Source organism: Suricata suricatta, chromosome 9, assembly GCF_006229205.1.
Source record: "Suricata suricatta isolate VVHF042 chromosome 9, meerkat_22Aug2017_6uvM2_HiC, whole genome shotgun sequence".
NCBI classification, from domain to species: Eukaryota; Metazoa; Chordata; class Mammalia; order Carnivora; family Herpestidae; genus Suricata; species Suricata suricatta.
The window spans coordinates 11,437,521-11,451,886 of record NC_043708.1 but is presented as its reverse complement, the minus strand read 5'-3'; the positions used below and the strand labels follow the sequence as shown (position 1 = coordinate 11,451,886).

General features: G+C 38.3%; 1 protein-coding gene across 3 annotated transcripts in view; it reads right to left on the bottom strand.

Annotated features, from left to right (window-relative positions):
- TC2N (tandem C2 domains, nuclear) overlaps positions 1 to 14,366 on the bottom strand; it is a 46,019-nt gene that overhangs the window by 10,841 nt on the left and 20,812 nt on the right. For 2 of the 3 annotated variants that reach the window (XM_029951499.1, XM_029951501.1), the window contains exons 5-9: positions 13,564 to 13,655; positions 12,292 to 12,367; positions 11,646 to 11,746; positions 11,141 to 11,257; positions 8,020 to 8,211 (exon numbers count right to left, since the gene is read on the bottom strand). In XM_029951499.1, coding sequence (XP_029807359.1) covers positions 8,020 to 8,211; positions 11,141 to 11,257; positions 11,646 to 11,746; positions 12,292 to 12,367; positions 13,564 to 13,655 — 578 coding nt within the window. The remainder of the gene's footprint in view (positions 1 to 8,019; positions 8,212 to 11,140; positions 11,258 to 11,645; positions 11,747 to 12,291; positions 12,368 to 13,563; positions 13,656 to 14,366) is intronic. The other variant, XM_029951500.1, reaches the window with a different exon arrangement.

Sequence of the window (14,366 nt, the reverse complement as noted above, 5' to 3'; positions counted from 1 at the left end):
ATTAAGATAACAACTCAATTCTCCAGAAAATACATTTGCTGAGTTATCTTCTGATCTACTCTACTAGTCTTTAAAGTTTTGATACATGAATTATCCATTTGAATAGTACATTTTGTGCCTTCTGTAAAATGCGGTTGCAGCTTATGGTCTACCAAGCTAGTTTCAAAGATGCAAGTGACAAACTCCTTGTCATAGTTACAAAGCAATTTGTTGTATTTAAATAAGATATAAAAATAATCTAATAGAGCACGCTTCCATTCCTCATTTATTCTTTCATTTCTACCTGTGTACCAATGGTCAATGCCAAGAATATAAACAGGCCCTTGCTAAGAACACAGTAAAACAAAGAAAACATATGGAAGCTTAAGCCTCATTCTCTTTAAAACAAGTAATTGAATTCTAAGTTGTAATGAATACTGTACGGAGAACACCCTGGAGATGGAGACAGAAAATAACAGACAAAAAAGAACTATCCAAAAAATTTCACTTCTTGATCAATTATATAAATCCTTTGTTTTTTATTTTTTAATCTCTAATTTAATTCCCTTCTAATTCAGTGGTTCTCAAGCCAGGGTTCAGCATAGAATTACCTGGGAAGCTTCTAAGAACTATAGACGCGGGAAGTGGCAAGATGGCAGAGAAGTAGGGAGCTCTGTGATCTCTGCCCGCCCGCAACTATCAAACTGAGAAGAATTAAAAGCCACAATATTCTGATCCCCAAGAACGGAGGTGTGCACACAGACCCCTTATTGATAAGAGCATCATGGACGCCTGGGTGAGTGTGAACTGGGACCGGAGACTCTGAGGGGAAGGAGTGCTGGCCCAAAGCGGAGCTGGAGCAAGAGCGCCCAAAAACTTGGTGCCGGGCTGCAGAGGTGGCTCAGGACCCTGGAGGGCCCACACGGAGCAGCTCTGCAGGGCAGCACGCTGGACAACCGTGCAGGGTGGGGCACAGGACGGCTGTGTCGAGCAGCGGTGGAGATCTAAGGGTAAGAGAGGGAGAGACTGAAGAAGTTCATAGAGTGATCTCTGGAGAGGTGACACCTCGGCTGGGACGGAGAGACACAAATGTCCAATGTGTGGCCACTGGGCGCGGGGAGAGAACTCTGTCCCCCTCAGCAGGCTTATTCTCCCATGGGTCCGGCAGCCCGCTGACTCCAGGAGGAGCCAGGGATAAGCTGGCTCTCCAGTCCCCCTACTCAATCCCGGCCAGAAAGCTGCCCACCTGCCGGAGATCATTTTAACAGTGGCAGCAGCATTAAAGTGTGTGGACTAGGATTTAGAAACATGGCAGAGCTTAGAAAACCAAAGCAATTTGACCCGTGTGTGGCATGGGGAGTTCAGACTCAAGAGAGTGGTCTGAGGGGGACTTGGGGTGCCACCATTCTTCTCCCAGCAAGCACTAAGGTGAGGCCTCAGAGAGCAGCCCCTGAGACCCCACCTACCTACATCAAACCACACCCACCCACACTGGAGAGCTGGTTTTTTTTTTAATTTTTATTCCTTTCTCTTGTTATTTTTGTTTTTTAAGTTTTTTTCCATTTTCTCTTTTCTATTTTCCTTTCTCCTTCTTTTCTCCCTTTCCCCCTGGAGTCTGGGAAAGACCAACATTTATGCACTGCTGTGATTAGATCAACTCTTACCATCCAGATATATTTTTCCTTATCTCATTATCTCTCCCCTCTGCAGGTTTTATGCTCTCAGACTGTCCTTTATCTGTGGCTGTTTCTGTCCGCCGCACCCCCCCCTCCCCGCCTTCCTTTGTTCCTTTCCTGTCCTCTCTTTTCTTTTCTGTCCTTTTTTTTTTTCCTTGTTCCCTGTGTGTTTGTCTGTTTTCCTTTTTAGGACTACCTCAAGAAACAAGCCAAAGCACACATGGTGGAGAGTCCCAAATATCACTGAGTAGGGAAATAAATTAATCAGAGCCATAACAAGAGAAACCGAGCGACACCATTAAAAGAACATCTACTGAAACAACAGGCCCTGGACAGTCAAGGTCCTCCTTTAATAGAGCAACACTAACAGGTGCACAGTGCAGAACGAGCGTTTAAAACTGATAAGAGATAGAGAGCTGCCAAAATGATGAAACAAAAGAACTCTCCTCTAAAGAAATTCTAGGAAGAAATCACAGCTACAGAACTGCTCAAAACAGACACAGGCAACATAACTGAACAAGAATTTAGAACAACTGTCATAAAATTAACTGCTGGTCTTGATAAAAGCATGGAAGCCATCAGAGAAGCTATTGTACAAAGACTACAGACCTTCAAAAGGTTATAAATGAGGTGCATAATAAAATGGAGGCTGCCACGGATTGAAGAAACAGAGAGGAAAACAGGTGAATTAGAAGAGGAAGCCAAGAAAAAGAGAGAAATTGATACAGGAGCACAAAAGGGGAATTCGAGACCTGAGTGATAAAATCAAACAGAACAATATCTATATTATAGAAGCTCCTGAAGAGGAAGAAAGAGAAAAAAGGTCCTGAAAAGGTGTCGATCAAATTATAGCCAAAAACTTCTCCAATCTAAGGAAAGAAAAGACATTGAAATTCAAGAGGCACATCGAACTCCCCTAGGGCATAATTTGAACTGACCATCAGCAGGACATATCATAGTGAAACTGGCAAAATATAAAGAGAGAATTCTGAAAGCAGCTAGGGATAAAAGGGCCCCAACGTACAAAGGGAAACCTATCAGAGTGGTTACAGACTTATCTACTGAAATTTGGCAGGCCAGAAAGGAATGGCAGGAAATATTCAATGTGATGAACAGGAAAAATATGCAACCAAGACTTCTTTATCCAGAGAGTCTGTCATTCAAAACAGATGGAGAGATAAAGCTTTTCCCAAATAAACAAAAATTGAGAGAATTCATCACCACCAAACCTACAAGAAATCCTAAGAGGGACTCTATGAGAGAAATGTAGCCAGGAATATAAGACACCAGAGACATCAATACAAACATGAACTCTACAGAGAACACAATGAATCTAAACTCACATTTTTCAATAATAACAATGAATGTAAATGGACTGAATGCTCCAACCAAACGACAAAGGGTAGCAGAATGGATAAAAAACCAAAATCCATCTATTTGCTCTCTACAAGAAACTCACCTCAGACCTGAAGACACCTTCAGATTGAAAGTAAGGGGATGGAGAAATATCTACCATGTGACTGGAAGTCAAAAGAAAGCCAGAGTAGCCATACTTATATCAGATAAACTGGACTCTAAAGTAAAGGCAGTAACAAAAGATGAAGAAGGACATTATTTAATAATTACAGGGTCTCTTCATCAGGAAGAGCTAACAATTATAAACATCTATGCACCAAATTCAGGAGCACCCAAATACATAAAACAACTAATCACAAACAGAAGCAATCTTGATAAGAATGTGCTAATTGCAGGGAACTTTAATACTCCACTTACAGCAATGGATAGGTCAACCAGACAGAATATCACTAAAGAAACAATGGACCTGAACAGCACACTGGAAGAGATGAAATTAATAGATATATTTAGAACTCTGCATCCTGAAGCTAGGGAATTCACTTTCTTCTTGAGTGTGCATGGCACATTCTCCAAGACAGATCACATACTGGGTCATAAAGCAGCCCTCCATAAATTCAAACAAATTGAGATCATACCATGCACACTTTCAGATCACAATGCTATGAAACTTGAAATGAACCACAGGAAAAAGCCTAGAAAACCTCCAAAAATGTGGAAGTTAAAAACCACCCTACTGAAGAATGACTGGGCCAATCAGGCAATTAGAAAAAAATTTAACAATATATAGAAATAAATGAAAATGAAAATACAACAATCCAAATTCTGGGACATAGCAAAGGCAGTCCTAGGCAGCTCTAGGAGGAAAATTTATTGTAATCCAGGCCTATTTCAACAAACTAGAAAAAGCACAAATTCAAACTCTAACAGAGCAGCTAAGGAAACTAGAAAGGGAGCAGCAAGAGCACCCCAACCCAGAAGAAGAGAAATAATAAAGAAATAAACAATATAGAATCCAAAAAAACAATTGAACAAGTTTTTTGAAAAAATAAACAAAATTGATAAACCTCTAGCTAGCCTCCTCAGAAAGAAAAGAGAAAACACCCAAATAGACAAAATCATGAATGAAAAAGGATTTATTACAACTGATCCCTCAGAAATACAAGCAATCATCAGACATTACTATGAAAAATTATATGCCAACACACTGGACAATCTGGAAGAAATGGACAAATTCCTAAATACATATGCACTATCAAAATTCAAACGGGAAGAGACAGAAAATCTGAACAGACCCATAACCAGTGAAGAAATCAAATCAGTTATCAAAAATCTCCCAATAAATAAAAGTCCAGGGCTGGATGGATTCCCAGGGGAGGTCTACCAGACATTTAAAGCAGAGAGTTAACACCCATCTTCCTCAATATTCCAAAAAAACAGAAATAGAAGGAAGACTTCTGGACTCATTCTATGAAGCAAGCATCACTTTGATTCCCAAAGCAGACACAGACCCAACAAAAAAAGAGAACTACAGGCCAATATCCTTAATGAATACTGACGCAAAAATACTTAACAAGACACTAGCAAATCGAATTCAAAAACACATAAAAAGAATTATCCATCATGATCAAGTCGGATTCATTCCTGGGTTACAGGGCTGGTTCAATGTTCGCAAATCCATCTATGTGATACATCACATTAATAATAGAACAGATAAAAAACATATGATCCTGTCAATAGATGCAGAAAAAGCATTTACAAAATGCAACATCCTTTCTTAATAAAAACTCTCGAGAAAGTAGGGACAGAAGGAACTAACTTAAACATTATTAAAGCAATTTATGAAAAGCCCACAGCTAATATCATCCTCAATGGGGAAAAGTTGAGAACATCCCCCCCCCCCCGAGATCAGGAACACAACAGGGATGTCCACTCTTACCACTGTTGTTTAACATAGTGCTAGAAGTCCTAGCATCAGCAATCAGACAACAAAAGGAAATAAAAGGCAACAGAATTAGCAAAGAAGTCAATCTTTCACTTTTCACAGATGACATGATACTCTACATGGAAAACCTAATCAAAAGTTTTCTAGAACGGATCCATGAATTCAGTAAAATCTCAGGGTACAAAATCAATGTACAGAAATCAGTTGCATTTTTATACACCAAAAATGAAGCAACAGAAAGATAAATCAAGAAACTGATCCCATTCACAACTGTATGAAAAGCCATAAAATACCTAGAAGTAAACATAACCAAAGATGTAAAAGACCTATATGATGAAAATATAGAAAGCTTATGAAAGAAATTGAAGAAGACACAAAGGAATGGAAAAACATTCCATGCTCATGGATCAGAAAAATAAACATTGTTAAAATGTCATTATTACCCAAAGCAATCTACACATTCAATGCAATCCCCATCAAAATTGCACCAGCAGTCTTCTCAAAGCTAGAATAAACTATCCTAAAATTCGTATGGAACCACAAAAAAAAAACTGAAGAGCCAATGTAATATTGAAGAAGAAAACCAAAACGGGAGGCATCACAATCTCAGACTTTAGCCTCTACTACAAAGCTGTCATCATCAAGACAGTATGATATTGGCACAAAAACAGACACATAGACCAATGGAATAGAATAGAGAGCCCAGAACTTTCTTTGTCAAATTAATTTTTGACAAAGCAGGAAAGAGTATCCAATGGAAAAAAGACAGCCTCTTTAACAGGTGATCCTGGGAGAGCGGGGCAGCAACATACAGAAGAATGAAACTAGACCACTTTCTTACACCATTCACAAAAATAAACTCAAAATGGATAAAAGACCTGAATGTGAGACAGGAAACCATCAAAACCCTAGAGGAGAAAGCAGGAAATAGCCTCCTTGACCTCAGCTGCAGCAATTTCCTACTCGACACATCCCCAAAGGCAAGGGAAACAAAAACAAAAATTAACTATTGGGACCTCATCAAGATAAAAAGCTTCTGCACTGCAAAGGAAACAATCAAAAAAACTAATAGGCAACCAACAGAATAAGAAAAGATAATGTCAAATGCATATTGGATAAAGGTCTAGTATCCAAAATCTACAAGGAACTCACCAAACTCCACACCCAAAAACTGAATAATCCAGTGAAGAAATGGGCGGAAGACTTGAACAGACACTTCTCCAAAGAGGACATCCAGATGGCATCCGCATGAAACAATGCTCAGCGTCACTCATCATTAGGGAAATACAAATCAAAACCACACTGAAATAGCACCTCACACCGGTCAGAGTGGCTAAAACGAACAAATTAAGAGACTACAGATGCTGGCGAGGGTGTGGAGAAACGGGCACCTTCCTGCACTGTTGGTGGGAATGTAAACTAGTACAGCTGCTCTGGAAAACAGTATGGAGGTTCCTCAAAAAACTATCCATAGAACTCCCTTATAACCCAGCAATAGCACTGCTGGGAATCTACCCAAGGGATACAGAAGTGCTGATGCATAGGGGCACATGTACCCCAATGTTCATAGCGGCACTTTCGACAATAGCCATATCATGGAAGGAGCCTAAATGTCCATCAATTAATGAATGGATCAAGAAGATGTGGTTTGTATACACAATGGAGTACTACATGGCCATGAGAAGAATGAAATCTGGCCATTTGCAGCAATGTGGATGGAACTCAAGGGAGTCATGCTAAGCGAAACAAGTCAGCCAGAGAAGGACAGATAGCATATGTTGTTGCTCGAAGGTCTAACAGGAGAAACCTGAATGGGGGCCATGGGAAGGGGAAAGGGAGAGGGGGGAAAGAATTAGGGAGAGGGAGTGAGGCAAATCATGAGAGACTCTTAAATACTGAAAACAAACTAAGGGCTGAAGAGGGAGGCGGGGAAGGGAAGGGAGGTGATTTTCATGGAGAGGGACACTTGTGGGGAAGAGTACTGGGTGTTATATGAAAACCAACTTGTAAATAAACTATTAAAAAAAAGGAACACTAAATAGAAAAAATAAATAAATAAAGATAAAAACTACAGATGCTCCTGGCCTCCTGCCACCCACCTCCCCCTGCCTTCCCCACCCCTCACCAAATTCTGATTTAATGTGTAGTCAGGTTTAAGAACCACTTTAAATCACATTAAATATTTTTGAAGGCAGGTAACATATAAATCCTATATAAATTTAAAAGTATATATAGACTTGACCTTACAAAAGCTTGTGAAGATTTAAAGATGAAAAGATTTCTATAACTGTTATCCTAACATAGAAACTATATAAGTAAATTATTAGGGATTTTTAAACATTTTTAAGACAGCGTTCAGTTGGCTAGTTGAGCAAATCCAGTATCAGTTCTCAAAAATCAATCTGCACCACAATAAATACGTTCTTTACAGAAACAGACAACCTAGTTGTAAGAGCCTCCATTCTACCCAATCTATGGACAGATGATTAAAACAACTCTCCTAATCTCTTATAAGGCACTTTTTTTTTTTTAAAGTACTCTGCACAGCCAGCCTGGAGACCAATGCAGGGCTCAAACTCATGACCGGAGTTCAGACCTCAGCTAAGATCAAAAGTCAGATGCTTAACGAACTGAGCCACCCAGGCACACCAATAGAATTTTTTTTTTAAGTAAGGCAATCTTGATTGAGTTTGGAATTTATTATTCTTTCTTGCTATTCCTAAGTTATCAACGATCAAAAATACTTATAAAAACTAATAAAATTATTCATAACTTCAGGATTATTTCCCCCAAAGTATAAAATAGAAAACATTAATAAAAAATGTCCTAGGAGAAGGTAACCCTAAGGTTCTATTTCAAAGGAGAAAGCAAAGGGTATCTGTTAACCTTTTATCACTTATTTAAAAAGCATTATTAAACAATGACATTATTATTATTATTATTATTATTATTATTATTGCTTGAGAACCTTCCCGATCCTCTAATATATTCTAGAGTGTTCAAGTTATACTCCAACAAAAAGGCATCCACAAAATAATTCTGAAAGTAGGAAACACCATCACTTACAGAAATTTTTGAAGGTGGCATTATGTCCAAAGAATAATCCATTTCCTGTGTGCTGAGAGTTCTGAGTGACAGTGAGCATTCTCCAATGGTTTTCTTCCTGGGAGTCTGCGTCTGAATCTTAAATACAAGCCTTATGGTTTGTAGACTTTGTAGTTTAATAGCAAATACAAAAGTTTCCATAAATTCAATAGTCTAAAAAAAACCCACAAGAAAATAATATATAAATAAAAAGACTGAAAAAAAAAAAGAAGATATGACCATCCCAAAGAAATGAAAATAACATTTTATAATCTAGGAAAGGAAGATCTAATCTTTTTACAACAAACAAAAATATTTTTCAGTGTAAATTAAGATGACCATGAGTCGTTTTTCCAGAATTTATCCTGGATCCTGCCTTGCTTAATTTCACAAATTATCCTTTTCATCATTAAGGGACTCAGGTCAATATCAACACCAAGGTTGGCAGAATACCGCTTTTCTCCTTTTTGAAAATTGGGTTGTTTTCTACTTTTGGTTCTGGGGTGTCATTCGTGCTCTCCACCACCATTTTCCAGCAGTTAGTAAGGGGTTCAAGAATCTCATGTGCGCTCTCTCAGAAGTCCCCCAAATCTCCGTTCACCTTAAGAGACCTGAATTACTTCTATTCTTTGTCTAATGTTCTTCCCACCGACCCTGGGATTTCATTTCTCTTTTGGTGATGTGTGCTCCTCTTTCCAATCTAAAAATCAATCTGCTGGAAAAGTCCTACCTTCTCTCCTAAACATCCACTCCAGGCAGCCAATCGGTGTTTTCCATGCTCAGAATATTTTCCTAAATGTTCTTTATGTTCCTCTTAGTATTTTGTTACTCTAACACCTGGACCCTAGACTGATTTTTGCTATATACTTCCTTCTTCCCATGTTTATTGCATTCTTTTGAAAAGGAGCTTACCTACCCACCCCACCCTTTTTTCCTTTTGCAAAGACAAGATATCTGATCTGGGCGACTAACAACTATATTTTAGATACTGTGCCCAAATTCTCACTTTCATTGTGACTGCTTATGTCTGTACGGTCGAAACTGTTTCGGAGAGCCTCCCAAACACCAAAGCTGTCTTCTCTCAGGGTCTCAACCACAGGATCACACCAACAGTAATAGTGTATACATAAAATGCTTAATTTTTAAACTGACATGGAATGAGCTTACACATGAAGTAGTGTGTTGGCTGACTTCACATTTTGCTACAATAGAGGTAAACAAATTGATAAAGAGTAATAAATTTTAAAAGTAAGATGCCATGCCAGTTTTAATATAAGAGCAATTTTTCCTAACTTTTCCTAAGTTAACTCACAGTTTCACTTGAAAATCAGAGAGTGAAACTGTTTAATTCTGGAAGGATTCATCTTGAGTGTCAGCATCAGAACCAGAGTGAAGATTTACTTTCATCTAGACTTTCTAAAAGGCATATTTTCATACTGTGAGATACTAATACATATATGTCAACGTTGATTACTGCCTTTTTACTTACTAAGAACATTTTTCCATGTCCTTAAAAATTCTACCTAAACATTTCCTACAGCTGCTCAGTATTCTATCAACAGCGTTATGGTTTAAATTTGGCCCCCAAAAGCTATGCTGAAGTCCTAACCCCCAGCAACTCAGAATATGACCTTATTTGGAAATAGCGTCCTTGAAGTTGTGGTTAATGATGTTAAAAAGTGAGATCATCCAGGAGCAGGAGGGCTGCCAACCCCATAGGACTAGGGTCCTTGTAAGAAGGTGGACACGTGAAGACACCGTGACAGAAGGAAAATGCCATGTGAAGACAGAAGCATAAAACGAAGTCAAGGAATGATTCCGACTGCTAACCATCACCAGGAGCTAGGAAAGCGGCAGGGGACAGCTCTTCCCTCACTGCTGAAGGAAGGAACCAAAACGAATGACACCCTGACTTCAGACTTACTCTAAAATTGAGAAAGTTCCGTTGCTCTACGCCACCCAGTTTGTGGTGCTTTGTTACAGCAACCCGAAGAAACTAACACACATGGTATCTGTACCACGAATTTTCTCAACCGTTCCCCTACGTAAGACCTGTAGATCTAGTTTCCAATTTTTCCCCTGTGAACAAACCTGCCAAAAATACTTTACACATTTTTTAATTTGCCTTTTAAACTATTTCCATGGAACACATTCCAAGTAGAATTACTACATAAAAGTATATAAATATTTCAAGGTTTCAATGTGACTTGTCAAAATAATTTCCATAAAGTTCTATATTCTAGAGTATTTATAAATTTTATTCATTTTAAAAAGCAAAGAAAATAAGAGAAAGCAATATACAATTTAGATTTGTATTTCTATAATTACTAGAGTAAATTTTTTCATGGTTATTAGTCATTTGAAAAACCTTACTTTTAAATTATACGTACTTACAGACAACACCTTTCATCTGCATGGAAAAACACCAACCTCTCAACACATATCCGAAGACAAAAATATAGATATATTTAAACTAATGTGAATTCTAAAATCTGTAAACCAAGGTCCGGGGTAAGTCTTCCACTTATAACAGCTGGGAGTGTGTAAAAGAAATTTATTGCAATCATGCGATTATTTCTCAGAGCTCAAGTGGGTTAGGAGGAGGGACAATAAAGATTTCAGACATTCATTTTCCTTTCATACAAGAAAAATCGTCTTCTCAGATATTGTTTATCTTGTACATACTTTAGTGATTAAGATTGTCTTTTTATGGGCACCTGGGTGGCTCAGTCAGTTAAGCATCCAACTCTAGATTTCAGCTCAGGTCATAATCTCGAAGTTCGTGAGTTCAAGCCCCACATCGGGCTCTGTGCTGGCAGTGTGGAGCAGCTTTGAATTCTCCCTCTCCCTCTATGCCCCTCTCCAGCTCACTCTCTCACTCTCTCTCTCAAATTAAATAAACTTAAAAATTTTTTTCTATTTAAATGTATCTTAATATTGGGCAATGAAGCATCAAGTATTTTTAAGGCTCAAAATTATCTTTAAAAAGCAAGAGGTATATAATTTGCAATTTTCCCAAAATAAAACACTTCCTTATTCTAATCCTTTAAGTGGTTTATAGTGACAAAAATAAAAAGAAATTCAAACAAAAACAGCCACTTACATTAGAGCCTTCCTTTGCTGAAGATTTGAAATGCACTGGTTTGGGCAATGTTAGTGCTCCTTTTATAGAAATAGCAGGGGTGTCTCCACAGCTGGAAGGCCAACTTAAATCTCTGCACTAAAAAAATTAAAAATAGAGATTGAATTTTATAAAGGACTCTACCAATACAAATATTGGATGTATCTCTTCAGTTAATGATTTAAATGCAAACTATAAACGTAAACTAGTCTACTGAGATCTTGCTTCAACTACATGAAAATAATTTGACATTTAATGTTGTGGACATCATATCAATCTCCTTCTTGAGGCTAAAACCATAATTCCAATACACCTACAGACTTATTTTCTTTAGAGTCTTTATTAAATACTGTTTTCTGCAAAACGCTATCGAGTCCTAAATTCCAAAGAAGGTATTGTCCCATTCCCCAGGAAGAGAAACAGTAAATGCTTATAATGAAAATATTCAATTTTGTAAGCAATGTTGGTATTAACCAAATTAACTGACCTGTAAAATTGTGATCCAGATCTGTTCTACTGAAGAATTATAGAACACTTTCACATTCAGTCTCCCAAAATCTCTTTCATCTCCTGACAGAGTAATTGTATCTGAATTGTAAAAGGAGAGGGACATTGGAAATGTTATGCAAGCCTTCGAATCCAATCATGCTTTGATACAATCCAATTTTAAGAGTACCAACTGGAAAACGGCAAAATTATTCTTTTTAAGTTGCCACATTAATAAGACAAAAAAGACACTCAGTGCTTTACAGCAGGGGAAGGCCTGCTACACAAAGTGCAGGGCTTAAGAACTTAACCCATGTATAGCTTGAGAGATTTAAGTTAAAACTATGATAAACTTCCCCACAGAACACGAATATGGCTTTAATCCCGTACACTTCTGGAAGTTCCTTCACTAGTATACTTTAAAACAACCAAACAAGAGGTGTGTAACTGCTATGCCTTTTTTAAAGATGCTTCCGCGCCGAAGCACAACAAATGGGCCGTTAATCTGAGTATTCATACGCCAGTAACTTAGATAAAACCATCTAGAGTTTTTCTTTTTTACCTTATCATATATATGTTCAAATTACTACTAGGGAGAAATAATTGCCCTGAGGACATATTGTTTTCCAAGGTGCTTCACTCCTTACCCAGGCTTCGGTTACTCCCCTGGGAGTTCTTGCGGGAGGAGGAGCTGCTCGGCACGCTGGACACAGAGTCGTGTCTCTGCGGATGAGATTGTTCTCCCGTCAGGCGGCGCACATCAGACCTCAAGGGTTCTGCAACTGATGCCCCAGCACCGCCGCCCCCGCCCCCTCCAGCATCAAACTGCATGCTACCCATTCTGACAGTGCTACTGGTCAGAGAGTAAAGGGGAAAAAGCCTTTCTGTGGGCTTTAACAGGAAGTCTTAAGTAGCTTACTAGATCACACATGGGGAAAGCCTCCGCCGTCTGGGGTTTGGTTTTGTAGTAAGGAGGAAGAGATCACTGCTTATGTTTCATACTCGAAAGTACTAGTAAAGGTATTTGGAAATGCCCTGTTACTTAAAAACCTGCGAAGCAGCAGCTATGAAAGCACAGTCCCTCTGAACCACCGATGTCAACATCACCCAGGACTTTGTTAGAAATACAAACTCGGGCCCCGGTGCAGAGCTACTGAATCAGAAGCTCTGGGGTGAGGTCTGGCAACCTGTATTTTAACCAGTTCTCCAACCAATTCTGATAGACATTAAAAGCTGGTGGTATGGAGAATTAATTCTGCAAAATATTAACTCTACTGAGGATTCTAAGGATTATATACATTTCCATTTTAACAAAATGTATGCATATACATTTACACGGGAAAAAGCCCGCAAGTTGATGCAACGATATTTTCATAGTGCTGTTATTATCCGTTACAGGAAATAGGAGATTTGTCTTTTTACTTTGCTTAACTCTTATTTTCTAGTTTTTGATAATAATTACAATTTACTTATATTTTTAAAAGAAACTTTTTTAAACATCAAAAGGTTATTCTATTTAAGAATATAAGGATGCTGTGTTAATGTTAATAATGAAGGCCTTATATCTCAATAGAAATACTATTTTTTTAGTTAACTAGGTAGTTATGAGCAACAAGGAAGACTAAATCAATAAGCACTTTTAACCATACCATTTTAAATTGCAACTGCCTTCAAGATTGCCTGAGTAGATACGGACTGGGAGACGTAAGATTCATTAAAACAACAACTACTGCCTTTTACTGTTCAGCTGAGAGCTTCCTGAAACAATGCACGTCGGCAATGCCAAGTGTTTCCGCTTCAGACAGTAGCATAGATTTACCTACAGAAGATTCATATATGTTCTAGCTAATGTAATTCACACGTCTCTGAGACTTTAGCGTGAAGCTACATCATGGGATACATTTGTATAAATAACTCACCTGGATGAACCGCTGAGATGAACTTGTAAGATCAAACATAGACTTGCTGAGCCCAGGGGAACTGGGAAGCTTGCCGGTCCTTAAATCACAAACTACGAAAGGGCATGAAAAAATTTCTTTATATTAAAGAAGAAATATTGGAATTTTACTTAATCACCATGAACTAGATCTCTAAAGGAGTGCATCATGAATATTCATGCAATCTATTTAAGACAGAGTCTTCTCGGGGTGCCTGGGTGGCTCAGTCGGTTAGGTATCTGAGTCCTGATTTTGGCTCAGGTCATGATCTCATAGTTCCTGAGATGGAGCCCCAAGTTGGGCTCTGCCCTGACAGCACAGAGCCTGCTGGGGATTCTCACTTTCTCTCTCCCCCTCCCCCACTTGCACGCACACACCCTTCCTCTCTCTCTCAAAATAAACCTATGAAGGAAAAAAACTCTAATTCTAACAAAGTTTAAAACTTTTTACGATTATTTTTTGTTTCAAACAGAACCCAACATAAATCAAAAAACACAGTTTCACATCCACAGGAAAAACGCATTCTTTTTGCTTACGTTACCTGATTCTTCATCCCACAGGAATAATAAAAGAGAATGTAGGTCCTCTGTGCTAAATGCATTTCAACTATTTAATGGTACTTATTGCATTAAAAAATATGGAATTCCATGTGTGCCTATATTTCCAGTCCATATTTCCAGTTTGTCTCCTAACCTAGGAGATCCTTAAAGAATGGAACTCTGTCTACTGTGTATTCTAACACAGCACTGAAATAAATGTAAATAAATACATCTGCTTTGTTTTCA